Source organism: Haliaeetus albicilla, chromosome 22 (genome assembly GCF_947461875.1).
Source record: "Haliaeetus albicilla chromosome 22, bHalAlb1.1, whole genome shotgun sequence".
Lineage (NCBI taxonomy): Eukaryota > Metazoa > Chordata > Aves > Accipitriformes > Accipitridae > Haliaeetus > Haliaeetus albicilla.
This window is the reverse complement of record NC_091504.1, coordinates 6,475,644-6,501,346: the sequence shown is the minus strand read 5'-3', so window position 1 is coordinate 6,501,346 and position 25,703 is coordinate 6,475,644. Positions and strand designations below refer to the sequence as shown.

The 25,703-nt window shown below is 63.5% G+C and overlaps 4 protein-coding genes and 1 long non-coding RNA gene across 6 annotated transcripts; 1 reads left to right on the top strand and 4 right to left on the bottom strand.

Moving 5' to 3' along the window:
- Positions 1-21: 21 nt before the first annotated feature.
- NXF1 (nuclear RNA export factor 1) lies at positions 22-8,755 on the bottom strand. Its single transcript, XM_069809431.1, has 21 exons — positions 8,635-8,755; positions 7,789-7,984; positions 7,538-7,667; positions 5,948-6,031; positions 5,681-5,785; positions 5,435-5,515; positions 5,281-5,350; positions 5,097-5,185; positions 4,895-5,002; positions 4,713-4,822; positions 3,298-3,334; positions 2,981-3,049; positions 2,819-2,874; positions 2,621-2,728; positions 2,460-2,518; positions 2,250-2,365; positions 2,089-2,131; positions 1,925-1,997; positions 425-607; positions 263-323; positions 22-160 (listed from the first exon to the last, which is right to left on the bottom strand). The coding sequence occupies exons 1-21, from the start codon at positions 8,663-8,665 to the stop codon at positions 122-124; spliced, it is 1,848 nt and encodes a 615-aa protein (XP_069665532.1). The 5' UTR covers positions 8,666-8,755; the 3' UTR covers positions 22-121.
- Positions 8,756-8,868: 113 nt separating this feature from the next.
- On the bottom strand, positions 8,869-11,898 carry STX5 (syntaxin 5). Its single transcript, XM_069809432.1, has 11 exons — positions 11,738-11,898; positions 11,280-11,484; positions 11,095-11,165; positions 10,797-10,852; positions 10,611-10,681; positions 10,418-10,534; positions 10,272-10,328; positions 10,097-10,178; positions 9,904-10,004; positions 9,655-9,776; positions 8,869-9,527 (listed from the first exon to the last, which is right to left on the bottom strand). The coding sequence occupies exons 2-11, from the start codon at positions 11,463-11,465 to the stop codon at positions 9,368-9,370; spliced, it is 1,023 nt and encodes a 340-aa protein (XP_069665533.1). The 5' UTR covers positions 11,466-11,484; positions 11,738-11,898; the 3' UTR covers positions 8,869-9,367.
- A 784-nt stretch (positions 11,899-12,682) lies between these two features.
- LOC138690442 (uncharacterized) lies at positions 12,683-13,239 on the bottom strand. The gene is made up of 2 exons (XR_011329259.1): positions 13,055-13,239; positions 12,683-12,945 (listed from the first exon to the last, which is right to left on the bottom strand). It is a non-coding gene; the product is annotated as an uncharacterized lncRNA (long non-coding RNA).
- A 440-nt stretch (positions 13,240-13,679) lies between these two features.
- NAA40 (N-alpha-acetyltransferase 40, NatD catalytic subunit) lies at positions 13,680-19,167 on the bottom strand. Of its 2 annotated transcripts, XM_069809428.1 has the most exons (9): positions 18,998-19,167; positions 17,267-17,362; positions 17,065-17,117; positions 16,873-16,968; positions 16,145-16,303; positions 15,972-16,055; positions 15,795-15,872; positions 15,602-15,663; positions 13,680-14,199 (listed from the first exon to the last, which is right to left on the bottom strand). In XM_069809428.1, exons 1-9 carry the CDS (start codon positions 19,001-19,003, stop codon positions 13,937-13,939), a joined length of 897 nt encoding a protein of 298 aa, XP_069665529.1. In that variant the 5' UTR covers positions 19,004-19,167; the 3' UTR covers positions 13,680-13,936. The 2 variants fall into 2 exon arrangements, with proteins under 2 accessions (XP_069665529.1, XP_069665531.1); XM_069809430.1 differs by lacking the exon at positions 15,602-15,663.
- A 1,543-nt stretch (positions 19,168-20,710) lies between these two features.
- Positions 20,711-25,289, top strand: RCOR2 (REST corepressor 2). The gene is made up of 12 exons (XM_069809426.1): positions 20,711-21,233; positions 21,635-21,691; positions 21,773-21,853; positions 22,141-22,193; positions 22,294-22,455; positions 23,182-23,306; positions 23,383-23,452; positions 23,549-23,740; positions 23,868-23,945; positions 24,324-24,381; positions 24,462-24,664; positions 24,955-25,289. Exons 1-12 carry the CDS (start codon positions 21,113-21,115, stop codon positions 25,234-25,236), a joined length of 1,482 nt encoding a protein of 493 aa, XP_069665527.1. The 5' UTR covers positions 20,711-21,112; the 3' UTR covers positions 25,237-25,289.
- Positions 25,290-25,703: the final 414 nt, after the last annotated feature.

Sequence of the window (25,703 nt, the reverse complement as noted above, 5' to 3'; positions counted from 1 at the left end):
CGCACCCCTAACGCGCCAGCGTTGAAACGGGGCTATTTATTGATTTATTTACAAAACGTGGGGTGGGAATAAAACACCGGGGGAGGGGGGAGGGGAGGGGGAAGGGGGTGGTGGACGCCGCTCACTTGAGAAACGCCACATCTGGGATCTTGCCTTCCACCTGCAAAGAGAAAAGAGAAGGGGGAGGCTCAGCTGAGGGCACCCCCGGTTTGGGGGGGGACGGGGGATGCTGGGTCAGACCCCCCCACCCCACCAAACCCACCTTCAGCTGGGTGAAGACCTGCCCGGCCCGGCCATAGTCCCAGTCGTTGTCTTGCAGGCACCTGGGGGGGTAGGAGAGGCTGAAGGGGGGGGACAGGGGGGTAGGGTCCCCAATTTTGGGGGGGTTAAGGGGGGGGTGGTGTGTGGGGGGTCCAGGACTCACTTCTGGGACCACTCGAGGTTCATGCCCGACTGCATGGAGAAGGCGGCGAGCATCTCCTGCTGTTCGGCAGAGAGGGTGGGCACGGGGCTGGAGGAAGGGGTGGGCGCCGGCATGAGGAAGGCTTTGCGGATCTCTTCGGTGGTGGCGTTGCGGACGAAGAGCTCGTCGTTAACGATGCAGAGCCTGGGGGTTGGGGGGGAAAAGAGAGGGGAAGGGTGTGAGCACGGCGATGGGGGGACACACACACTGCCCACCTTCTGCCGTACAGCCCGGTTGCAGGGATCGGAGAGGGCAACCGGAGCCGCTTGCCCAAGACCACGACCCAACGGCCGTCGAAGATCTCTGAGGACGGCAACTTTGCTGCCTCCACGGGTGACCTGGGCCACTGTGCTGTCACCCTCACCGCCAAAAATTGCCTCCTGACTTTCAGAAGGACCCTCTTGTGCTCCAGCTCCCTCCAGTCCTCTGGCACTGGGCACTGCAGGCAAAAGCCCAGCTCCAACCCATGTGCCCAGGTGGCCGAGGTGGCTGATAGCCTCCCGGCTTGTGTCAGAAATAGCATGGCCCACAGGACAAGGGGACGCGATCGTCCTCGTCCCCTCGAATACCGTGCTGGGTTTTGGACCCCAAGAAAGATATTGAGGTGCTGGAGCGCGGCCAGAGAAGAGCAACGAAGCTGGTGAAGGGTCTGGAGAACAAGAAAAGGGGCTGAGAGAACTGGGGGTGTTAACGATGGACTCTTAAGGGTCTTTTCCAACCTAAATGATTCAGTGATTAATTACACGAATGATTCTATGAGCTCCTTGCACCCTCCCTGCGGGTGTTTATCATAAAATCACGAGACGGTTTGGGTGGGAAGGGGATTTTCCAAGCTCACTCAGTCCAACCCCCCTTGCCACAAGCCAGGCCATCTTCACCGAGATCAGTTTGCTCAGAGCCCCGTCCAGCCTGACGTCAAATATTCCCAAGGACAGGGGCATCGACCACCTCTCTGGGCAACCTCTGCCAGCGTCTCACCACCCTCAGTATCAAAAATGTCTTAGATCTAGTTCAAATCTCTCCCCTTTTTTGAGTTTAAAACTGTTCCCCACCTTGTCCTATTGCTACAGGCTCTGCTAAAAAGTCTGTCCCCATCTTTTAAGTATTGAAGGTCTCCCTGGAGCTTCCTCTGTTCCACGCTGACCAGCCCCAGCTCTCTCAGCCCTTCCTCACAGGACAGAGATGCTCCAGCCCCCTTCATCATCCTCGCAGTCCTCAGCTAGACTCGCTCCCGGACATCCATCCGTACCGGAGAGCCCAGAATCGGACCCAGCGCCGATCAGAGCCACTCATCGGCACCCCCGGTTTTCAATCCACGCTGTTCCCTGCTTGTCCTACTCCCGCGTCCACAGCTTCTCCGCGAAGCTCTTACGGTGGGAGGGGGGAGGGGCAGGCAGCGGGGGGGGACGTGCAGTGCCAAAAGCGTGGGCGACATCTTGGTAGACGATATCTGCCACTTACCCAGTGTTGCCAGCTGGCACGGCGATGAACATCCGGGTGAAGGCGCGCACCGAGTCTCGGGATTTGCCGTCCACTGCGGAAGAAAGGGAGAGGAGGTGGTGGGAGGAAGGCCTGCAGTGAGGTGGGGGGGCACACGGCGTTGGGGGCGAAGGGGTGAAGCTCACCTTCCTTGAAGATCCCGTGGACGGCAAAGCACAGCAGCGTATTCTGGAAGAGAGAGGGGCCGGGTGAGGTGGGCAGCACGGTGCCTCAGTGGCGGGGGGGGGTGTGTCAGGGTGGGGAGGGGGGACACAAACGACCTGCTTGCCCCCCCCTCCCCGCTCACCGTCTGCGCGCAGATATCCACCATGAAGGAGTTGATGTCGTGTTGGGTCTTGGGAAGCTCGTTGAGGAAGGCCACCACGTTAAGCCGCGTGTGTTTGAGCAGTTTGAAGCGCATGGCTGGGGAGGGAGAAGAACGCTGAGCCTCCCCCCGAAGCAGCCCCCAGCAAGGCTTGGCGCAGGGTGGGGGGCACAATGGGGGTGGGGAGCTTACTGGGGTCTTTCAGCTTCTTCACATTTCTGCTGTCCTTGAAATATTCGTTCAGGCTGTTCCTGCAGGGACAAGCGCTTGTAAAGGCTGCGCCGGGGCTGGTGGGGGGGTGGGTTCTGTCTCATGTCCCCCCCACCACTGGGGCCAGCAGCAAAGGGACGTACCTGGGGGGGTTTTGGGGCCCAAATGGGATGCTGAGGGAGCAGCAGGCCCCGTCGTGGTAGGCATCCAGCAGCCCCTGCCTGTCGCTGGAATCGTAGATGGAGTAATACCTGGTGGGGGCAGGAGGGGGGGAACATGGGGGGATGTGTAAAAGAGAGTGGGAGGCAAGACCCCCCACCCACCCCGGCACCAGCACTCACTGCTGTAAGAACCGCAGCACCAAGACCTTCAGGTCATCTGAGCCGAAGTAGCTGCCCTAAAGAGAAGCGGGGGGGACAGTGTGGTTACGCCCCAGGTCACAGCCACCCCCACCAGCCTGGGATGGGGGCACAGAGCCCCCCCCTCCACCACCATGTCCCTACCTTGCACGGAGGCAGCGTCGTGGGTGCCTCCACGTCGAAGGCGATGGGTGGAGGAAGCTCGTGGCCATCCTGGGGGGGGCGGAAGGCAGAGACAGGGATGGGGGGAGCGAATCTCTTCTGCTGTCCACCCCGGCAGGGCTCGGCATCTCCCTCCTGCCCCCCAGTGAGGCTCAGTGTCCCCACCTAGCCCCCTCCTGCCCCCCAGCAAGGCTTGGTGTCCCCCCAGCCCTCTCCTGTCCCCCAGCAAGGCTCGGTGTCCCCCCCAGCCCCCTCCTGCCCTCCAGCTGGGCTCAGTGTCCGTCCGTCCCCTCACTCACCAGGCGCAGCAGCTTCGGGAAGCGCTCTCTGACGGAGCTGCCGAGAGGAAGCAGAGTCAGTGCGGTGGCCGGGCCGCCCACCAGGGCCAGCCCTTGCCCCCACGGCAAACACCAACCCCCTCCCCGGGACCCCCTCCCCACCCTGGCCCCCCAACTTGCCTGCCCTCGCCGGAGCCATAGGTATGAGGGCACGTGGCAGGGCCACCCCACAGCTACCTCCCCACTCCTCCCCTGATGTCGCAGCCCCCCTTTCCTGGGGGCCCAGTGCCATCCCCCCCACCCCAGGGCTGCCCCTGCCCCTGGGGGGGGTCTTGGGCTGCATCTGATGAGGAACCGAGGGCCCTGCGGGCCAGCTCAGGACTTACCTGGCTCATACTCACCTGGGTGCGGGCGCCCAGACAAGAGGGGAAAGGGGGAAAGAGGACAAATTCCCACCGGTTGTGGCACAACCGTTGGCACGACCCGACTGTTTACAGCTGCGGAGCTCCTGCATCGGGGGCGGTGGAGGGGGGTCCCCCAATCGAGCGAGCAACGAGAGGGGGTGAAGCAGGGTTTGGGGGGGGGGGTAGAGGGGTGGGCAGCCCCGGGCAGAGCCTCTTCTCCCTCGTGCCGCTCCCTCCCGGCCCCAGGAGCACATTTGGGCTCCGGGTACAGCCGCATCCAGAGCCGAGGCCACTGCCCGCGCTGGGTGCCGGCGTCGGCGTGCCCAGGGGTGCCGCGGGGGGGCCTGCCCGGAGCGGGCTGAAGGCCTGCGCCAGGCCTGGGATAGCGAGAGCCTCCCCCGCGCCGGCCGCGGCTGAGCGGCAGCGTTTGGCCACTGCACGGCTGTGCCTGTCTTAGGTTGTTCCTCCCGTGAGGAATCTTACCCGTCTCTGGCTAGCCAGCCATCGTTGAGGGCCAAACGCGGGCGCAAGGAGGGGGGAGGCAGCTCTGCGGGGGGAGGACAAGGGCAGCAAACGTGATGCCCCGTGCCGTGTCCTGCAGGCCCCCGAAAGCCCGTGGAAGGGCGGAACGGTGTCGAAAGCCCCGTCTGCGCGGCAGAGGGGTGGAAGTGGCAGGCAGGGAGCGGGGCGTTTTGGAGAAGAGGCTATGTACCCCAAGGGAGGAGAATGGGGAGGGGAGCAGCGAGGACAGGGAGGACAGAGCAGGGAAAAAGCAGGGCTCCGAGCAGCTGAAACAGATCGGTCGTCCTCCGGCAGACGGGCTATGGCCCGTCCTGGCCTTGCACCACGACCAGGGGCTGTGTGGGAACCTGGAGGCTGGAGAGGGGACGGGGGTGTCTGGGCACCGGTGAGCAGAAGGCACGGGGTGCGTGGGGGGGGGGGGGGGCGGCCTCTCTTCGTCCTGCTGTGCTGCCCCCCGCGGAGCAGGGGCGGCCCACGGGCCCCTAGGGCCGCCCCAAGGCTAACACTGACCTGATGTAGGTAGACTGGTCCCGGAAAGCGTCGCAGAGCGGGTTTCCGTCGAGCCAAAGCTCCTCCAGTTTGAGTCCCTTCACCTTGTCAAGCTCCCGGTCCGATTTCAGCTGCAGGAGAGCAGGATGTGAGGGGCCAGGGAGCACATGGAAGGGATGGGGGGAGCCCAGGATGGCACCCACCTCATTGCGAGAGAGATCGAGGATCTTGAGGCCGGCAGCTTTCTGCGCCAGCTCGGACAGGTCGTCCAGGCGGTAGAGCTTGTTGCTGCTCAGGTTCAGGGACTGCAGCTGCAGGCACAGAGAGAGGGGGTTAGGAGAGGACAAAAACGGGGGTTGGGGGTGTCTGGTGCTGCCGGCGCAGGGAGAAGCATCCTGTCCTCACCTCGGGGATGTTGTCCTCAATGATGCGCAGCACAACCAGCATGCAGCTCCGCTGGTTCAGCACCACGTCGATGCTCTGTGACACCAAATCTGGGAGCAGGGGGGGACAGAAACAGGGGGTGAGATGTCGCCCGCCGCAGCCCCCTCCTGCCCCTCGCATCCCTGTGGTGGCGAGCAGCGCTCACCTGGGTCGACGCGGAGGCTCTTGAGATCCAAAGCACGCTGCGAACCATCGTATCTCTTGCTCATGCAGAGCTGGGACAAAGCAACAAAGATGAAACTGAGCGGGCTCTGCCTCTTCCCCTCTGGCCAGAGCCTGCAGCCACCTGCCCCACTCACCTTCAGTTGCTCAATCTCCTCTGGTTTCAGCTCGTTCTGCAAGGACTGAGGTGGAGCTGACGAGTTGATAACTATCACCACCTACGAAAAGAACCGGAGCAGACTGTGAGGCAGAGTGTGCCAACAACGAATGCGCCCACGCAGAGCAGGGAGGAACGGCCCTGCCGTGAGATGACTCCCACTGGGAGCAGCCCCTGGTCTGTCTGCCCCAGCAGCGTGGGAGGAGCCGCAGGAGGAGCCACGCACCTTGTAGTTGTCCCTATCGGTGATTTTTCGGGAGACCTGCTTAAGGGCACTGGCAGTAGTGGCATCCTCCACGTAGAACTGGGCCCGGTTGTGATCGTAGTGGAACTGAAAAGGGGATAGATTGGGGTCTGGGTGGCAGCTCCCGCAGAGCTGGAACACGGCTGACCTCCTGAGGGGGCATGTATCCCCCACCCCAGCCTGCCAGACCACCCCGATCTCCCCAAAAAGGGAAGCGAAACAAAACCCGGGTGCCTGGGCCCTTCTCACCTCGACGGGAGTGAAAGGGACGCTGCAAAGGTTCTGGATGGAGCTCAGCAGCCACGACTTATCATATTTCTTCCCGTACGGAATCTAAGAAAGAATTGGCCCAGCGTTAGGGCACAAACAGGGCTGGCAACAGCGCACGTGGCTTGACCACTTGTGGTAGAACTGCCACAGCCCTGCCCGGGCCATGCGTGTCGCAGCTGGGCAGGATGCAGCTGCCTCCTGTGTAAGCCAGAGAAGAGAAAAGAGAAGAGAAAAGAGAAGAGAAAAGAGAAGAGAAAAGAGAAGAGAAAAGAGAAGAGAAAAGAGAAGAGAAAAGAGAAGAGAAAAGAGAAGAGAAAAGAGAAGAGAAAAGAGAAGAGAAAAGAGAAACAGAAGGACAAAGGGAAGGACGAAAGGAAGGACAAAGGGAAGGACAAAGGGAAGGACAAAGGGAAGGACGAAAGGAAGGACAAAAACTGGACTAGATCAGGCTACTTCAGTTGAAAAAGACCTACAACAATCATCTGGTCCAACTGCCTGACCAATTCAGGGCTGACCAAAACTTAAATTGTGTTATTAAGGGCATTCTCCAAATGCCTCTGGAACCCTGACAGGCTTGGGGCATCAACCACCTCTCCAGGAAGCCTGTTCCATAGTCTGACTGCCCTCTCAGTAAAGAAATACTTCTTCATATCCAGTCTCAAGCTCCCCTGGCACAGCTTTGAACTGTTCCTATTGCTAGATCCCAAGTAGAAGAGCTCAGCACCTCCCTCTCCATGTCCCCTCCTCAGGAAGACGCAGAGCACGATGCGGTCGCCCCTCAGCCTCCTTCTTTCCGATCCCCTCTCTGGACCAGCTGGTTCTGCTGGGTTTGATGCCCCCCCAGGATGAGGTTTGCCCTCTCAGCTGACTCGCGTTGAGCCTGCTGCCCCCCCAGATCCCTTCCTGCAGGGCGGCTGTCCAGCTGGTTCATGCTTGTGCCCGGCATTACTCCCTCCCGGCTGCACAGTCTGGCATTTCCACTCGTTAAATGACATCTTCTTAATCGTAACCCAAAATAAATCACCATTTAGATAAAGAAAATAAAGAACCATTTAGGTTGGAAAGGACCCTTAAGACCATCGACTCCGTCGTTAACGCAGCCAACTCCACCACTAAACCAGGTCCCTCAGCCCCACGTCTACGTGTCTTTTAAACTCCTCCAGGAATGGCGACTTGACCCCTTCCCTGGGCAGCCTGTCCCAACGCTTGACAACCCTTCGGGTGAAAAAATTGCTCCTAATATCCCATCTAAATCTCCCCAGGCACAACTTGAGGCTGTTTCCACTCGTCCCGTTGCTTGGGATGAGAGATGTCCTCCGCCACCTCGCTACAGTCTCCTTCCAGGTAGTTGTAGAGAGCAATAAGATCTCCCCTCAGCCTCCTTTTCTCCAGACTAAACACCCCCACTTCCCTCAGCCGCTCCTCTTAGGATGGCAATGGGGCGACGACAGCCACGCTCTCTGTCCCCACACTGCCTGAAGACACGTATTGTCATCCCCATCGCCGTGTCATGAAAAAGCAGGTGACAACGGCCGTGATCCCCGTCCCTGCACCGCCTGCCCCACTCACAGTGATCTTGAACCAGTTCCTGCGCCCGCCGTCACGGCTGGTGCTGCTGCTCCGCTCTGGGGTGGGAAGGTCTCGTCTGACTGTGATGTGGATGTTGGCCGTGCGGTTTGGCCGTGGCCCGTAGGGCAAGCTAGAAACAGCGAGGCAAGATTAGGGGGGTGGGAGGGAAAGCCCTGGACCCTCCAGTCCCCCCCCCCCAGCCCCAGGGTGGCTCTGTGGGGCTCCCCCAGCCCACAGCCGTCTGCACTCACTATCGGTTGCGGGGCCCGTCGTGGGCCTCGCTCATAGGGACGTCGCCATCATCCTCCTCCAGCCGCGCGCGGACGCCGGGACCACCGCGGTTACGAGAGCGGTGGTTCATTTCGCTGTACATCTTCCCGCGGAAAGGGCCGCGACCCTTCTTCCTGCGGCCCGAGAAACCTCGACCGCCCACACGGTCATCGTGTTCTGTCCCGGGCAACACTGCTGTCAGCTCCCGCACCGGGCTGCTCCCGGCCCCGGGGTCTCTCCCACCCTGGATGCCAGCCCCATCTTCTCTCCGGGCCCCCCTCCTGTCCCTCCAGGCCCTGTCTGCTCTTCCCGGGGTCCCCTCCCGACCCTCCAGTCCATGTCTCTTTTCCCTGGGGTCCCCCCCGACCCCGTCCCCTCTCCCTGGGCCTCCATTCCCTCTCCCCAGGGCCCACTTCCGACCCTTCAGTCCCTGTCTCCTCTCCCCAGGGCCCGGTCCTCTCTCCCTGGGGCCCCCTCCCGACCCTCCAGTCACCGTCCCTTCTCCCCGGGGCCCGGTCCTCTCTCCCCGGGGTCCCGTCCCGACCCTTCAGTCCCCGTCTCCTCTCCCCGGGTCCCCGTCCCCTCTCCCTGGGCCCCCTCCCGACCCTCCCCGTTCTTGTTCCCTCTCTCCGGCCCCCCTCCTCTCTCCCCGGGGCCCTCTCTCCCCTCTCCCCGGGCCCAGCGCCGCCTCCAACCGCCCAGGCCTATAGAACTCCCCTCCCCGACATCGCCCGGGCCCGGGGCTCCCACCAGCCGATCCCAGCTTTCTTCTTCCCCTCCTGGCCCACCCGGGACCCGCCACCCACGTTCCCCCGACCCTCGCTCACCGCTGTACCCCCCTTTGCCCTCCTCCGCCATCGCCGCCGCCCGCTACCGGCACCCGCGGCCTCACCGCCGCGGCCACACCCCCCCAGCGTCACTTCCGCCCGGAGGTCACCAACCCTGCAGGCGCATGCGCGCTCGCTGCCCCCTTCCAACCCCCCCCCCGCAACGGCATCGCTCCTGCCGAGGCCGCATGTTCGAGTCCCGCTCCCGGAGGAATAGCCAGCGTAGGGGCGATGGGGGTCCCACGGCTTTAATGGGGGTCTGCAGCCCCCCCCCGGGGTCCCGCAGCCCTCCCAGGGGTCCTACAGCCCATCCAAGGAGGGGGGGCAACCGGCTTTAATAGGGTCCACAGCCATCCCCCCCCCCCCAGGGTCCCACAGTTTTAATAGGGGGCTGCAGCCCCTCTGGGGGTCCAGGGCTTGGCAGGGGGGGGTGTGAGGGGGGTGTCTGGCAGCATTCCCGGGATTCCCGGACCACCGGGAGGGTCTGCAGCCACCATGACTGGGCGGACATGGGGACCGGCCTCAGCGTAGGCTGCAGGAGACATGGCGGGGGGGGGGGGGGGCTGCCCCCACCTCCCTGGCCCAGCCCAGCCCTTGTTGTGGGGGGGACACAAAGGGGTCCCAGGCAGGACCCTGCCCTGTCCCCACGCAGATGTCCGTCTCCGAGCCCCGCAGAGCACGGACTGAGTCTGTCTGTCCCGGCCGGTGGGACAGGGAGGGGGTCAGGCCTGGCTCAGGCCAGGAAAACGACGAAGACGATGAAGAAGACGATGAGAATAAGGAAGATCTTGACCATCAGCCAACGGTTGGAGGTGACCGACTGGAAATACTTGAGGATCTCCCCGTGGGCCGCTTCCACATTCAACTGTGCATCCTCCACGCTGGCGTCAATCCTGCGGGCAAAGGAGACAGGGGTGGGGGAACGGGACAGTCGGATGGAGGCCAAGGGGATGGACGGACAGACATCGAGGGCCTGGAGGGACAGGAGAGACATCGAGGACAGGAGGGGGGGGCTGGTACCTCTGGATCGTCTCCTCCTGCTCCTTCACCATGTGTGCCAGCTGCTGGAAGATGGAGCCCAGCTCCACGATGGTGGATTCGATGTTCTGCATCGTGTCTGCCCGGCTCTGGATATAGGAATCCTGCGGGCAAGCACAGACGCCAGGGCCATTGCTCAACATGTTCCCCCCCAGGTCACTCGAGGAGGGGGGGGGTTGTGTGGCGCGTGTGTCGTCCCCCCCACAACCCTCCCCAGGCTCACGTCCCCACCTGCTCGTCGATCAGCTGTAGCTGTTGGCTCGTCCGCGCGTCCATCTCGATGGCCACCGCGCCGGCACGCTGCGGCTCATCCTGCAGCACCGCGGAGCTGCCTGCGGGGAGGGCCTGAGCAGGGTGGGGGCAAAGACCCACACCCCTGCATGCATCCTGCTCCCCCCACACCCCCCAAAATCCCAGCACTCACCCAGGTTGCTGGCAGCGAGGGGTAAAGCAGAGACGGGGGCACGGGAGAAATGCTCGCGGCGGCTCCGCTGCTGCTTCAGGTTCTTGTCGGGGGGGGGAAAGGGGGTTTAGGGAGGTCGGGGGGGGTGAATGGGAGGGGTTGGGGGGGGTCAGGGGTGGGGGGGGCAAGGACTCACCTCTGTCCGCACCTCCAGCACTGACTTGAAGTCATTGGACATGGAGGCCAGTTTGGACTGAGAAGGGAAAAAAGGGGATCAGCTTGGGGGTTGGGGGGGGGCTGCATGTGTGGGTCCCCCCCACTCACCGCTGTCCCTGTCCCCACCTGCAGTGACACCACGACGGTGTTGGAGTGGGTCTGGACGTGCCGTCCACTCTGGCCCCCCCTGGCCCGCACCACCTCCTGCAGCTGCGCGATCTGCTTGTTCAGGCTGTTGATATCCTGCAAGTGGAGGGGGTGTTGGGGCCAGGGACACTCCCTAATGTGCCCCCTCCCCCAAAAAAACCCCGGCCCCCACCTGCTTGATGATGTAGGTCAGCTCCTCGATCTCCACCGCTTTGTCATCGAAGAGGGACTTCCGCTTGGCCACTGCCAGCATTGGCCAGGGGACAACGTGGAGGGGGGGGCTGCCATCAGGGCATGCTCCGTCCCCCAACAAATTATCCTCCCCCCCCTCCCGGACCCCCCCTTCCTCCCCACTTACGGATCGTCAGCTTCTCCAGCTTGGCAAAGGTGTTGCTCAGATCCTTCCCGATGCGCCTGGAGAGCGGAGAGGGGCCTGTCAGAGCCGGGAGGGGGGGGGGCACCCCCTCCCCACCCCCCCATCCTACCCCACCCCGGGGGGGGGGCCACCCCGACCTCCCCCCCGCCCCATCCCATCCCCCTCTCACCCCCACCCCCCCACCTGGGGACCCATGCTTCCTCCCCCCCCCCCCAAAACCCGTGCTGCCATTCCTGGGGGGACACCCCCCCCCACCTCCCCGGTGTCCCCCCCCCCTCACTTGGCCATGAGGCTGAACTCGCTGCGCTGCCGCCCGAGGCCCGGAGCCGCTCTGCCGGGCTGCACCCCGTCCTGCAACCGGGAGAAAATAGGGGGGGGGGGTGTAAGGCAGAGGGGGACCCCCCCGCTTGTGGGGGGGACACACGACACACGCTCCCCCCCCCCCACCAGCGGACACCCACCCACCTGCCGGCCCTGCAGGGATTTGCAGGCGGAGAGAAACTCCTGGGTCCGGTCACGACACGACATGGCGTCCGGGGGGGGCGGCGGTGGGGGGGGAGCCGGTGGGGGGAGCACGGCTTGTGTCTGGGGGGGCCCCAGGTAAACGCCCGGTTCCCGCTGCCTAGAGCCGTGCCGGCGCCGCGCGTTCATCGGGGCTCATCACCTGCCGCTGCCGGGGGAAGGGGGGGGTCAGCACCCCGGCTGGGACCCCCCCCCCCAAAAGCCCGAAGCCACCGGGGACCCGGCCTAACCGGGACCCCCCCCCAAAACCCCGCGCTGGTGCCCACGGGGGCGGGGCGGGAGGTCCTGGAGGGGCGGGGCCACGCGCGTGCGTTGCCGGGTTTAGCCCCGCCCCCCTCTCTCGCGCTCGCTGTCTCCCCCCCCCCTCCCTTTCCCTGCCCGGCGCCGCCGCGCGCGCTCACCGGGATTCGGGTCGGGCCGGGCGCCGCTGCCGGGATCCACCGGCCGCGCTGACGTCACTGCCACGTCCTCTCTTCCCTCCCCCGAGAGCGTCACGGGCCCCTCAGTCCTCCGGAAGTTGAACTCTATGGGTCGGCAGTCTTCCAAGGAAACGGAAGTGCCCGTCAGTGCTCCGGAAGTTGCACTCCGGAAGGGCCCTAGCGACAGGCTCCGCCCTTAGAGACCGCCTGGGAACGCAGCGGCTCCGCCCCTAGCGACAGGCTCCGCCCCTAGCGACCGCCAGGGAGTAGAAGGGCCCTGCCCCTAGCGACAGACCCCGCCCCTAGCGACCACCAGGGAGTGGAACGGGCCCGCCCCTACCGACAGGCTCCACCCCTAGCAACCACCAGGGACTAGAAGGCCCCGCCCCTAGCGACAGGCCCCGCCCCCAGCGACCACCAGGGAGGAGGGCCCCGCCCCTAGGGACAGGCTCCACCCCTAGCGACCACCAGGGAGTAGAACGGGCTCCGCCCCCAGCGGCCACCAGGGAGAAGGCCCCGCCCCTAGCGACAGGCTCCGCCCCCAGCGGCAGCCAGGGAGAACGGCCCCGCCCCTACCGACCACCAGGGAGTACAACGACCCCACCCCTTGGAAGTGGCCCGGTAGCCGAGCAGCTCCGCCCTTAGCGACAGGCCCCGCCCCTGGCAACGAGGCCAGCCTCCCCAGCAAGCAGCCCCTCCCCTAGCAACCGCTACCCACCCTAGCAACCAGGCCACGCCCTTGGCAACCGCCATCACCCTTAGCAACAGGACCTCCGCCCTCTACCCAGCCCCCTCCCCGTCCAGTGACCTCACCGTGACGCCATCAGATGACCTCACAGCCCACCTCCCCAGGTCGAGACACACCCCCTCCCCCCCCCCCCCGTTGGAGGGACTCAGGCGTCCGGTCAGTGAGGAACGGAGCCGGGATCGGCCTCAGCGGCTTTTATTGGGAAGGGGGGGCGGTCGGGAGGGTCCCATCGGCGGCAGAAGCGGGGTGTGTGTGTGTGTGTCCCGGTCCGGCGCCCCCGGTGGTCCCCGCGGTGGGTGGTCCCGTTGCTGGGTGGTCCCGGCGGTGGGTGGTCCCGGCGGGGGTGTCACTCTCCCTTCTTGTAATCCTCGAGGTGGGCGAGCACCCAGGCGGCCGGGCCCAGGCAGGAGGCAAACATGACGACAAAGGCCACCACACTCTCCTGCGGGCAGAGCGCTGTCAGCTCCGGGATCCGTCCACCCCTACCCCGCCAAGGTCACTCACCCACCGTCCCGGTTCCCGCCCTGTCCCCGAACAGCCCCCGCGCTCACCCCAGGCCCCACCGGCTGCTCCGGCGGCCCTGAGACGATGCCGCGTTGAGCCGGGCCGGGCCGGGCCGCAGAGCGCAGGAGGGAACGAGCCAGGCGGGCTGCGAGCTGCATGGCGGCGGCGGAAGCGAAACTAGTGGGGCACGCCACTACCGGCGGAAGGAGGTAGGCGGGGACAGATGCTCCGCCCCTTTATGCACCCACCTCTGCTCCCTGCACGCAACACCCCGCCCCCGAGCTCAGACTCCACCCCATACCGACGCCCCTGCGTCCAAGCCCCGCCCCTGAGCCTAAGCCCCACCTATCTCACACTGCCGCCCCCTTCGCCGAGGCCACGCCCCCGTCCAACACCTGCGCCCAGGCCCCACCCACTGACCACAGCCACTGCCCAGACCCCGCCCCCTCACACAGCAGTCTCTTTGCCCCTGCTCAGACCCCGCCCCCTTGCACCGAGGCCACACCTCCCGCGCTCAGGCTCCACCCTCCCCGGTTGGGGGGGCGGTAATTACTCAGCTCCAGAACACGCTGGGAAGTGCAGTCCTCCAGTCCGAGGGGGGGCGCTATTCCCCCAGTAAGTAACTGGGGGTAACTGGGACGCATCCTGCCCCTCCCCCACCCCGAGGCCAAATTAAACTTTTATTATTATTTATTTGTTACATACAAACGAAATCGCTGAAAAAAACCCAAACCCAAACAAAAAAAAAAAACAGGGGGTGGGGGGAAGGGGCCTCGACTCCCGCGAGGCACCAGAAACAACCAAAATGGGCAAAACTCCCCTTCCAGCCCCAAAATGAACCATTGCCCCTCCCCCAGCCCCCCCATGAGCCCCCCCACCCCAGGAGGGGGATGGGGTGGGGGGGTATGTGTGTCATGTCCACCCCCCCATCACCCATTCGGTGACCGGAGGCGGGGGTTACAACCAGGTTGGGTACCCATCCCCGAGGCGAGGAGGTGTTTTGGGGGCAAAACCTTGAAATTTGGGTACAGAAAGCAGTGGGGGAGGGGCTCAGTGACAGCAGCCCCCGCAGTGTCCCCCCCCGGGGTGGGGGTGACTCTCCCCGAACTTGGTGCGACGGCTGAGGATCTCGTAGGAGGAATCGTCCCCGCAACAGCCGGAGACGCTGGGGGAGGCGGCGTCCACCTCGAACCTGGGGGGGGGCACGGCGTCACCCCAACCCCCCCCCCCGTGTCACCCAGACCACCCCCTGAGTCACCTCGACCCCCCCCCCGTGTCACCCTGACCCCCCCTGTGTCACCCTCCCTGGCTGGCCGAAGCTACGGGGAGAGGGAGGGGAGGGAGGTGATGGGGGGGGGGGGGAATGGCTGGAATGGGGAGGGGAAAAACACCCGGAAAAGGGTAAAACCACCCTAAAAACAGCCAGAAAAGGGGTTTAAAAACACTTGGGGAAGGGCTGAAAAAAACAAAACACCCAGAAAACAGGGTGAAAAACACTAAAAATACCCAAAAAAGGGATTAAAACCACCTAAAAATACTTGGGGAAGACATTAAAAAAAAACACCCAGAAAAGGGAGGTGGGGGATGGGATACACAGAAAACAGGTTAAAAACACCTGGAAAAGGGGGTTAAAACAACTGGAAAAAGGGTAAAGGAAACCACCCTAAAAAGAGACTGAAGAAAAAAAAAAACAACCACCAAAAACCCCACAGAAAAGGGATTTAAAAAAAAAAAAACAACCAAAAACCAAAAAACACCCAACCAAAAACAAAACAGAAAAAGGTTCTTAAACAAAAAGAACAAGAAAAGGGGGTTTTAAAAAAAAAAATGGAAAAGGCCAGCCTAAAAAAAAAAATCACCTGGAAAAGGGACTAAAAACCCTTGGAAAAAGGGCTCAAAACCCCCAGAAAAGGAGGATACACCTCCCCACATGAAAAATGGGGCAAAAAAAAACAGGAAAGGGGCTAAAACCACCCACAAACCTGGAAAAGAAGTTAAAAGACACTCTAAAAACACCCATAAAAAGGGGCGGACACCCACAAAATAGACTTAAAACACCCAGAAAATGCCTAGAAAAGGGGGTTAAAAACCACCCAGAAAAGAGGATAACCTTCCCCCCCCCCCCCAAAATCACCTGGAAAAGGGGTAAAAAAACCTGGAAAAAGGGGTTCAAACAACTCCCTGGAAAGGAAGGGGTTAAAAAATCACCTAGAAAAAGTGTTAAACATCCCCTGGAAAATGGGTTAAAAAACCTCCAGAAAAGGCACTAAAAAAACCCCAAACCCAAAAAACACCTCCAGAAAAGGGGCTTAAACACCCCCACGGAAAAGGGGCTAAACCCTCAGAAAAGGTGCTAAAAAGCCCTGGAAAAAGGGTCCAAACCCCCCTGAAAAGGGGCTAAAAACCCTCAGAAAAGGGGCAAATCCCACAGAAAAGGTGTTCAAACTCCCCAGAAAAGGTGCTAAAAACCCTCCGAAAAAGGCCTAAAAAGCTCCGGAAAAGGGGCAAATCCCCCTGGAAAAGGGGTTCAAACCCCCCGGAAAAGGGGCTCTCCCCTGGGACCTGGCGCCGAGGGGGGGGACCCGAGCACCCACCTCTCTCGGCTGCCCCTGCCCCGCCTGCCCGCGTCGCCCGGCCCCGGCACGTTGCCAGCGCACTGAAAAGACAGTCGTGCGAACAACGTGTTACAGACGGACGGACAAACCCCTTTCCTCCTCCTCCTCCCCCCGTGCCCCGGGCTGGAAAACGGGGTAAAACCAAGCAAATTTGGGTGTTTTTTACACTTACTGGAGCGCTTCTCGGAAGAACTGGTAGGCGCCGTGGTTGTGTTTAAAGACAGTCAGCATCACCTTCTTCATCTGTGTACTGAGTGGGGTGGGGGGGGAAACATAGAGTGGGGGCTCAGTGAGGGGTCAGCAGCCCCAAAACCGGCTGTTTTCCCCCAGAAAAGCTATCGGTTGTCACCTGTTGGCCACCAGCTGGAGGATCTGTAGGAGGAACTTGCCTAGTCCTCGCCGCCGGACCCTGCTCTCCAGCTGCACCTCGTAGCTGCAGGGATAAAACCACCACATGCCGTGTTATAAAGTGGGGGAGACCCTTTTTTGGTTTTTTTTTACCCCATTTTTGGGGATACCCACCAGTAGAGGACCTCGTCGCCACACTCGACATCAAAGCGGAAGTGGGAGAAGGCGACAGGGCCGGCACCAGACTCGCGGGCAATCAGGTACCAGGCCCGGTCGTCCCGCAGCTCCTCCCGCTTCTCCCGTTCCTTCCAGCCCCACTCGCTCTGCTCGTACCTGCCCATTTGGGGTGAAAAACAAGGATTTGGGGGCAAAATCCACCAATGGTTGGGAGGCAAAGTCTTCACAATGATTTGGGGGGGCAAAAGATCCCCAAACCCCAGCGACTGGGGGGGCAAAAGATCCCCAAACCCCAGCGACTGGGGGGGCAAAAGCCCACCCCCAACAATCTCGGGGGGAGAGCAAAAAACACTCCCACCCAACCACTCTGGGGGACAAAACCCAAAACCCAACAATTTTTGGGGGCAAAACCCACAACACTACAATTTTGGGACAAAAAACTCCTCCACAATATGGGGGGGAGGGGGAAGCTCCATGATCTTGGGGCACAAAAAACCCACCCCAATGATTTTGGGGCCCCGAAAAACACACCCCCCGCAATGATTTGGGGGAGCAAAAAACACACCCCCACCCCCGATTTGGGATCACAGCCAGCAAGGGTTTCCCCCCAGAGACCGGCGAGAGGATGGAGCACCCGTGAGCCCTCCCAGCGCAGTGCCAGGATCTTGGCATTGCGGTTGTGCCGCGTTGATGGGCAGCTTTGCCGGTGGCGAAGCACGACTCACAGTGTCTGCATGTTGGCCTTGGTCAGCTCGAAGGCCCACTCGAGGGTGGTGGGCTCCAGCCCGGAGACGCGCTTGCACTCGATGGCGACGTTCAAACTGCGGGAGATGCCGGGAGGGAAACGGCGTCGGCACCGGGGATACGCCGGCGGCGCCGGGAACAGCTTCGGTGACACCGCGATGGGCAACACTCACCCGTTCCGGTCGTATTTCTTGAAAACTGGGAAAGCTTCGAGGGGATCTTCGAGCTGGAAGAAACCAAAAGGCACATTGGAAAAACAAGCAGGGAAGTTTCGTTCCCACCCGCCAGGCCCTGCTCTGCGGCAGGGGAGGTTTATCAGCAGTTTTGTGGGGTTTTTACCCTGTTTTTCACCCTGCTAGCGAGGGGGACACTCACTTTGTTGGCGGCTTCCACCTTGGCGCAGACGGCATCCATGGCTGCTCGCTCCTCCAGGCGCTTTTGCTTCTTCTCCTTGGCTTTGCTTGATTTCCTCTGCGGTGAGCAGCAGCAAAAAAAAAAAGGGAATTTTCACTAAATCTGGGTTATTTTAACAAATACCAAAGCTCCGCCCACCAACAGCAAAAAAAGTTTTGCCCAGAAATTAATAATAATTAAAGTCCACAAAGACAAAAATAAGCAAGTTGGAGGTGAGGAACAGGGTTTGCCACAAAATCCTTGCAAAAAAGTGATTTTGGGGTAAAAAACCAGTGTTTTTCTGAGCTCACAGGAGTGTGTTGAACCCTCCTGGTCACTGTGGGAGTGGGAAAGCTTTGCTGCATCCTGCTCCTCAGGGCCATCAGCACTGGAATAATTAAATTAGTGGGGTTTTGCCCCAGAATCTTGGTGTTTTAACAAAGCTGGCACTCGTAAGACAGGCTGGAACAGGGAGATGGCACCGAGCAGCATCTACATAAAGTTAACACTTGCAAGCATTTCTTTCTGTTGAATTTTAGGAGTCCCCTACCAGAAATAACCCAAACATGGGTGATTTTACCCCAAAATGAAGGATGGGAGACCCACAATCCTGCTGGGATCCCTCCAAATCCATGGCGAGCCCCAAAGACCCGCAGGGTGTCAAAGCGGGTCTGGGGATTCCCGAGCTTCACCCCCACTAGAACTGAGTTAAACACAGCCAAAAATCAGTATTTTACAGGAAAAACGCTGATGCATGTGGTTTTGGGAGCGGGACAGAGCAAGCCTCCCCCAAAAAATACACCTGTTGGCATTTCTGGGGGCAATTAAGGAGTTTTTGAGGGTTGGAGCAGTGTTTTCTCCCTAGCACCTGCCGCTGGCTGGGAGGCAGACCCTAAAAGCTCTAGTTTTGCCTCGTTTCGGGGAGAAAACCCGCAGGTTTTCCGGCAGTTGGGGTCCATGGTTAGAGGGGAGGTGGGATGAGGTCTCCGGGATCTCCCAGTGTCCCTGCAACCCCCCCACGGAGACCCCCAAGCCCCTTGGGGCCTCTGAATGCACCCTACTGCACCCCAAACACCTGCCCTCCTCCCCTGTCCCCCAAAACCTAAGACACCCACCTCAGAGACCCCCCCATCCCCTTAAACAGCCCCAAATGCCCCCTCAAACCCCCTGAGAGACTCCCCCACCTCCCTCCCGCCTTCCTTAACCCCTTTCCACAGAGGCCCGAGCCCCTCATAGGGTCCCACATTTCCTCGCAGGAGCCTCAAGTTCCCTCGCAGGAGCCTGAAGTTGCAATGAAAGGTCCCAAAGGCTCTTAGAGGGTCCCAAATCTCCTCACAGGAGGCCCCAAGAGCCTCAGAGGGTCTCACATTTCTTCATGAGAGCCCCAAATCCCCTCGGAGGGTCCCAAATCTCCTCGCAGGAGCCCCCAGTCCCCTCATAGAGCCGCAAATATCCTCCTAAGAGCCCCTAATGTCCTCAGATGGCCCCCAATCCCTATGAAACATCCCAAATCTCCTCACAGGAACCCCCAAATCCCCTCAGAGGGTCGCAAATCCCCTCACAGAAGCCCTATATCACCTGATAGAAGCCCCCCCCCCCCCCAATTCTCTCAGACGGACCCAAATCGCCTGAGAGGAGCCTCAAAAGCTCCGCCCCTCCCCCTTCTCCTCAAGACGAGCCCCCCTGGCCTGGCCTGGCCCCGGCCCCACTCACCCCCATGGCGGCGACGAGCGCGGCCGCGGCGGCTCCTCACAGCGCGGGGGCGCGGAGGGGACTGAGGGAGCGCGCGCGGGAGCGCGCCTTATATATAAGGGGGGGGGGGGGGAGGAGGAGGCGGAGCGCGAGGCGCTCGAGCCTGCGGCCGGCCAGCGCCACTGCGCCTGCGCGGCGGGGAAGTGGGCGGAGAGCGGGGAACGCGCACGCGCCTTTGCCGAGGGGGCGGGGAAGGGGCGGGGAAGGGACGGGGCGGGGACGCGCGTGCGCCGTAGGGGAGGGGGAGGGAGGAGGAAGGAGCCGGCGCGTGGCGGCGCCGTTGGGCGCGAAGGCAGCTCGTCGCTGATTGGCTGAGAGAGGCGAGGGCGGGAAAGAGGGAAGGGGGCCCCGCCCGTTCGCTGAGGGGAGCGGTGTCATGGCGGACACTGCGCCCGCAGGTCTGACCCACGGCGGTCCCACAGCCCAGCCCCGGGGCCCTTGGCACGGCCCATAACCCTGCCCCACGGCCCTGCCCCATAGCCCGGCCCCACAGCCCTTGGGCTGCCCCATGGCCCAGCCCGACGTCCCTGCCTGAGAGTTCTTGGCCCACCCCATAACCCTGATCCACAGCCCTGTCACACAGCCCGGCCCCTCGGCCCTTGGGCTGCTTCATAGCTTGGCCCAATGGCCCTGCCCCATAGCCCTCAATCTGCCCCGTAGCCCAGCCTCACGGCCCTGCCCGAGAGCCCTTGGCCCACCCCACAGCCCTGCCCCATAACCCAGCCCTGCCCCACAGCCCTTGATCTGCCCCATAGCTTGGCCCCATGGCCCTGCCTGAGAGCCCTCAGCCCATCCCATAACCTTGCCCCACAGCCCTCCTTGTCTCACAGCCTGGCCCTGCAGTCCTCATTCTGCCCCACAGCCCGGCCCCATAACCCAGCTCTGCGCCACAGCCTGGCCCCACAGCCTTTGGTCTGCCCCATAGCCTGGCCCCATGGCCCTGCCTGCGAGCCTTCAGGCCACCCCACAGCCCTGCCCCATAGCCCATCCCCACAGCTCTTGGCCTGCCCCACCCTGAGCCCTGGCCCACAGCAGCCCCATAGCCCTGAGCCCATAGTCCATACCTAGCCCCACGGCCTAGAACCCCATAGCCCACATATGTCAGCCTGCCCCATAGTCCCCAGCCAGCCCTATAGCTGGCCCCATACCCCCCCCCAGCAATGGGGGGCATCCCACACCCCCATCCCGACTGCTGCGCCCCAGAGGACCCCACAGCAGTGAGCACCCCCGGATGGGGGGGTTGGGAAGGGGGGTGACAGGGAGGTGTGGGGCAGCCCCACAGCATGTGAGCACCAGAGAGCCTCTGACGGGGGAGGGAGGATCCCCGTCGGCCCCCCCAGCCCCACAGTGGGACAGATCCCCAGCCCCACAGCAGCCCCACGGCCCCCCCAGCCCCAGAGTGTGACAACCTCCCAGCATCCCCATGGCCCCCCCAGCAGCCCCTTTGTCCCCCCACCACCCCCTGGCCCTTTGTTCCCTCCAGCCACACGCAGGGGGGTGACAGGGACCCTGCACACGCGTATGCCCCCCCCCGCCCAGGCTATGGGTCCCAGCCCCACACACCCCCCACAGCGAGGCTGGGACCCCCATGTTTGCCCCCTCCCGTGCCCCCCACCCTCACCCCCCCCCTTGCCCCCCCTTGCCGCCGGCGGAGGGGTACGCTGGGGGCGGGGGGGCCGTGCTGAGGCCGGGGGAGCTGGAACTACTTTGGCACCGTCAGGCGGCGGGAGCGGCCGGCGGCGCATTGTGTGGGCGCGGGTGGGCTCGGGTGGGCGCCGGGACCCCCCCAAACACCTCCCACCCATTCTTCCCTCCCTTTTAACCCCCCCCAACTTTGCCCCCCATTTTGAGGGGTGTTTCCTCCTTTTTTTGGGAGGGTGCCCCAGCTGCCCAACGCAGCAACACCGCCCCCCCCCTCAATTCCCACGCCCCCCCCCCCCCCCCAATAACCAAGGTTGGGCTAAAGTTTGGCATGGGGCAGCGGGGCTGAGCCCCCCCCCCCAAGCGGCGGGGCCTTGTGGGGTCCCCCTGGGAGGATCTGGGGGGTCATCCTGAGCCCACCCCCCACCCCAGGCGATGCCGTCGGTGATGGAGAAGCCCTCGGGGATCCTGTCCCGCAGCCGGGCGAAGTCGGTGGCCGCCGGCGGTGGCCCCCCCCCCTCCGAGGACGAGGGCAGCGAGGACGAGCACGCCCACGGTGAGTGGCCCCCCCCCAAAACCACGCCTGTGGCCCCCCCCCCCAAAATATGCCTGTGGTCCCCCCCGCCATGCCACACGTATGTGTTGGGGTGCCGCGCTTGCCCCACGTGTTGGGGTGGGGGGGAGCTGCGCTCACGTCACCCCCCCACCCGTAGGGTTTGGGGGGGGGGCACACACACGGGGACATGGCGGGGGGGGGGAACAAAGCCCCGTCCCCATTGTCCCCGGCCGCCCGCGTGTGCGCCGGCCGCCGGCTTTGTTTGCCGGCAGGGAGGGGGGCACAATCGCTGCCCCCCCCCGCCCCCCCTGCAACTGCGGGGGACTGGCGTAGACCCCCCCGTTAACCCCCACCCCCTGTTAATCCCCGTCCCCCCCTTTTTCTCTTCCCCCCTTCTCCAGACAGCATGATCCGGGTGGGGGCCGACTACCAGGCAGTGATTCCTGACTGCAAACCAGGTAGGGACGATTTGGGGGGGGGGGCTGAGGGGGCTGGGGGGTGTCCGTCCCCCCCCCTTTGACCTCCCTGTCCCCCCCCAGAGAGCCCCGCCCGCTACAGCAACAAGGAGCTGAAGGGGATGCTGGTCTGGGCCCCCAACCACTGTGTCTCCGACGCCAAACGTAAGCCCCCCCCCCCCATCATATCAGGGCATCGCTCGGTGGGGGGGGTGCTGCAGGGTGCCCCCCATCACCTGACCCACCCCTTTACCCCCCCAACCCCCCCTTTGCCCCCTCCAACACCCCCTTTACGCCCTCTAACCCCCCTTTGCCCCCCATCCCCCCCTTTACGCCCCCTAACCCCTCCTTTACCTCCCTTAAACCCCCTGTACCCCCCCAATAACGCTCTTTGCCCCCCCTTTGACCCCTCAACCCCCCCTTTACCCCCCCAACCCCCTTTACCCCCTCAGTGGACAAATACATCGCCATGGCAAAGGACAAGCACGGCTACAACATCGAGCAGGTACCATCAACCCCCCTTAAACAGCACGGGGTCCCTTCAGGGTGCCCCCCAAGCTCCTCCTGACCCCCCCCACTGTCCATTGTCCCCCCCCCCCCGCCAGGCTCTGGGGATGCTGCTGTGGCACAAGCACGACGTGGAGAAGTCCTTGGCCGACCTGGCCAACTTCACCCCCTTCCCGGACGAGTGGACGGTGGAGGACAAGGTTCTTTTTGAACAGGCCTTCAGCTTCCACGGCAAGAGCTTCGCCCGCATCCAACAAATGGTGAGAGACACCCCCTGCCCCCCCCAAAATGCACTCCCAAACCCTCCCCCCGCCCCCCCCACCACGGGGGGGAGGGCAGCAGCTCTCAGCCCCCCCGCAGCGGCTGGATCCATCCCTGGCCTCATCCAGCATCTCCCCGTGACCAGGGGCTGGGGGCTGCTGTCCCCACGGGACCCCCACGGCGTCACTCGGGGAGATGGGGGGAGTGTGGGCTGCCCCAGAACCCCCCCCCGCATCGAGGGGGTGGTACGTGCCACCCCCTGACCCCCCCCCATAGAGGGTGGTACATGCCACCCCGATGCCGCCCCCAGTGGTGCCACCTGCTCCCCCCCCATCCCAGCAGGTGGTACCTCCCACCCACCCCCATTTCTAGGGGTTCCCCCCCAATTCTAGGGTTCCCCCACCCCCCCATTTCTAGGGCGTTCTGTCCTCCACTCTGGGGGGTTTTCCCCCATCTCCCCCCCTCATTTTTAGGGGGTTCACCCCCATTTCTAGGGGTCCCATCCCCTATTTCTGGGGACTTTCTCCCCCCCCTTTCCTATGGGGTTGCCTCCCACTCCCCCCCTCTAGTTCTAGGGGTCCCCCCCATTTCTTAGGGGTCTTCCCTCCTCCATTTATAAGGGTCTCCCCCCCTTTTCTAAGGTTCCCCTCTCCCTTCACCTCCCACCCCACCCCCCAAACCCCCCAAAACTCACCCTGTACCCCCCCGACCCCCTTCCCCCGCAGCTCCCCGACAAGCTGATCCCCAGCCTCGTTAAATATTATTACTCCTGGAAAAAAACCCGCACCCGAACCAGCGTCATGGACCGGCAGGCGCGACGCCTCCTGGGCCGCAAAGAACGTGACGACAGGTAGACACCACCGCCCCCCCCCCCAACCCAGCCTCAACCCCCCCCCAAATCCCCCTTTTCACCCCTGTTTCCACAGCAACGATGAGACTGATGACCATCGCCCCGCTAACGACGGGGAGACAGAGCCACTGGACCCCAAAAAAGAGGTTGGGGGGGGGTGGAGAGGGCGGGGGTCACCATGCTCACTTTGTGAGCGCGGTGAGCCCAGCCCCACCCCCCCACCCCCCATTAATAAATTTCAGCCTTTTTACCCCAAAACCGCCGCGCGGAAAGAAGCGCAATATCGTCACCACCCCCCAGCCCGGCACCGCCGCCGCCCCCCCCGGGGGATGCACCTCAGCCGGGAGGACGTTGCCGGCGTCACCGCCAACCCTGACCTGGGGGCTCTGGCTCTGCGGCAGCTGGATTGTCAGCTGGTATCCCTCAAACGGCAGGTAAAAAAAACCAAACCAAAACAAAACCCCAAAAACCCTGTCGTCCCCCCCCAAAATCTATGGGGTGCTCCTCTAGGTTGTGGGGCTGCCCCTCCTCCAAATTCTGGGGTGATTATCGCCCCTGCAGGTGCAACGGATCAAGCAGATCAATAGTGGCCTGAAGCAGGCACTGGAGGGTGGCGTGGAGGGGCTGCGGCCACCGGAGGTGGGGACTGGGGTGGGGAGGGGTGTCTCCACACACCCCGTTGTGTCCTACCCTGCCCCACAGCGTCCCCGTGTGCCCCATAGCATCCTGCCGTGCCCCACGGTGTCCCCGCATGTGTCACGGTGTCCCTCCGTCCTCCGTGGTGTCCCCAATATCCCCACGTACCCCATCGCATCCTCCTGTGCCCCGCGGCGTCCCTTGGGCCCCACAGTATCCCCATGTGCCCCATGGTGTCCCCGAGGCGTCCCGGCCGTGCCCCACGATATCCCCACATGCCCCATCGTGTCCCTGCTGTGCCCCACAGCGTCATGCCGTCCCCTAACGTGTTCCCCCGTGTCCCTCTGCATCACCCCACAACCCCCCCTTCTCCTCCCTCAGGGCAACGGCAAATTCAGCTCTCGCTGGACGACGGACGAGCAGCTCCTGGTGGTGCAGGGTGAGTCCTGTCCCCCCCAGAATTAACCCCGCTGCCCTCGTTAACCCCGCTGCCCTCGTTAACCCTGCTGCCCTCGCCAGCCTTGCGGCGCTATGGCCGTGACTTCCCGGCGGTGGCGGGGGTGCTGGGGAACAAGACGGCGGCGCAGGTGAAGAGCTTCGTGCTGGGCGCCCGCCGCCGCTTCGGCCTCGACCGGCTGCTGCGGGAACGGGAGGCTCAGAGAGGGGGGGATCCCCCTGCGCCCCCCCCCGGGGAGGGGCAGGAGGAGGAGGAGGAGGAAGAGGTGAGTGGGGGGGGACTGGGTTAGGGACTGGGCCCAGTTCTGAGACCAGTCTGGGCCCAGTCCCAGCCCTTATCCCGGTCCCTGTACCTGTCCCCGTCCCGGTCCTGGTCCCAGTCCTCATTCAGGAACTGGTCCCAGTCTCAGCCCTGCTCTCAGTCCTGGTCCCAGTTCTTGTCCTGAGCCAGGCACTGGTCCCAGTCCCAGTTTGTGTTGTGGTCCCAGTGTTGGAGCCTGGTCCCTGTCCAAGCCCTGATCCTGGCCCCGCCCCGACTCCGCCTCTCTTCCCGCAGGTGCAGATCACGGGGGTATCGCGCCCGGCCCCGCCCCCGCCGCCAGCCTCGGCCCCGCCCCCCAGCGCGGCCCCGCCTCCTGCCCCGCCCCCGCCGCCCTCTCCCTCCCGCCCCCCGCAGCCCCCGCCCCTCCTGCGCCCGGCCCCGCCCAACGCCCCCGTGTTGCCGCGGCCGCCGCCTCCGCTCCAGCAGGGCCGGGCCCCGCCCCCCCTCATCCGCCCCGGCCACGCCCCCGCCGCCCGGCCACGCCCCCCCGCCGCCGGCCACGCTCCGCCCCGCTGAGCGCTGGGATCCACACCCCCTCCTCGGCGGGCGCGCCACGCCCCCCTCCGCAGCGCCCCCTGCTGGGCCGGGGGACACGCGGCCCCGGGGGGGGAGGATGGGGGCACCCTGGGGGGAGGGGGGGGGGTCCCCGAGGTCCGGGGGGGTCCCCGGCCGCGTTTGCAATAAAGGTATTTTACTAGAGCGGCTGCACGTGCTGGGGGGTACTGGGAGGACTGGGGAGGTTACTGGGAGCAGTGAGGCAGGGGAGTTACTGGTCATACTGGGGGGGTGGTGACTGGGAGGCGTTCCTGGGAGCACTGGGGGAGTTACTGGCAGGACTGGGCCGTGCCCAGTGGGCCCTGCGTTGTACTAGGAAGCGCTAAGCTACACCCAGTGGGTACTGGGAGCACTGGTCAGAGACAAGGAATCTTTCTGGAAAGTTTTTAATCTAGAACCTGGAAAATCCACAGCGGCGCAGGCTGGGG

Bases quoted from the DNA above. Each gene is read 5' to 3' on its own strand.
- NAA40 (XM_069809428.1), bottom strand. The intron at 15,873-15,971 runs GTGACAACCGAT...CACCCCACTCAG, and splicing joins CTCCAGCTGGTGGCCAACAG to TACACAGATGAAGAAGGTGA. The intron at 15,664-15,794 runs GTAAGTGTAAAA...CTGTCTTTTCAG, and splicing joins TTCTTCCGAGAAGCGCTCCA to TGCGCTGGCAACGTGCCGGG.
- NXF1 (XM_069809431.1), bottom strand. From the start codon at position 8,665: ATGGCGGAGGAGGGCAAAGGGGGGTACAGCG. The intron at 5,003-5,096 runs GTGAGGACAGGA...CTGTGCCTGCAG, and splicing joins TTGAGGACAACATCCCCGAG to CTGCAGTCCCTGAACCTGAG. The intron at 2,519-2,620 runs GTACGTCCCTTT...TTGTCCCTGCAG, and splicing joins GGGCCCCAAAACCCCCCCAG to GAACAGCCTGAACGAATATT.
- RCOR2 (XM_069809426.1), top strand. From the start codon at position 21,113: ATGCCGTCGGTGATGGAGAAGCCCTCGGGGATCCTGTCCCGCAGCCGG. The intron at 21,692-21,772 runs GTAGGGACGATT...GTCCCCCCCCAG, and splicing joins GATTCCTGACTGCAAACCAG to AGAGCCCCGCCCGCTACAGC. The intron at 22,456-23,181 runs GTGAGAGACACC...CTTCCCCCGCAG, and splicing joins TCGCCCGCATCCAACAAATG to CTCCCCGACAAGCTGATCCC.
- STX5 (XM_069809432.1), bottom strand. From the start codon at position 11,465: ATGAACGCGCGGCGCCGGCACGGCTCTAGGCAGCGGGAACCGGGCGTT. The intron at 10,535-10,610 runs GTGGGGGCCGGG...CTCCACTTGCAG, and splicing joins TGACCTACATCATCAAGCAG to GATATCAACAGCCTGAACAA. The intron at 10,005-10,096 runs GTGAGTGCTGGG...CCCTCCCCGCAG, and splicing joins CCTCGCTGCCAGCAACCTGG to GCAGCTCCGCGGTGCTGCAG.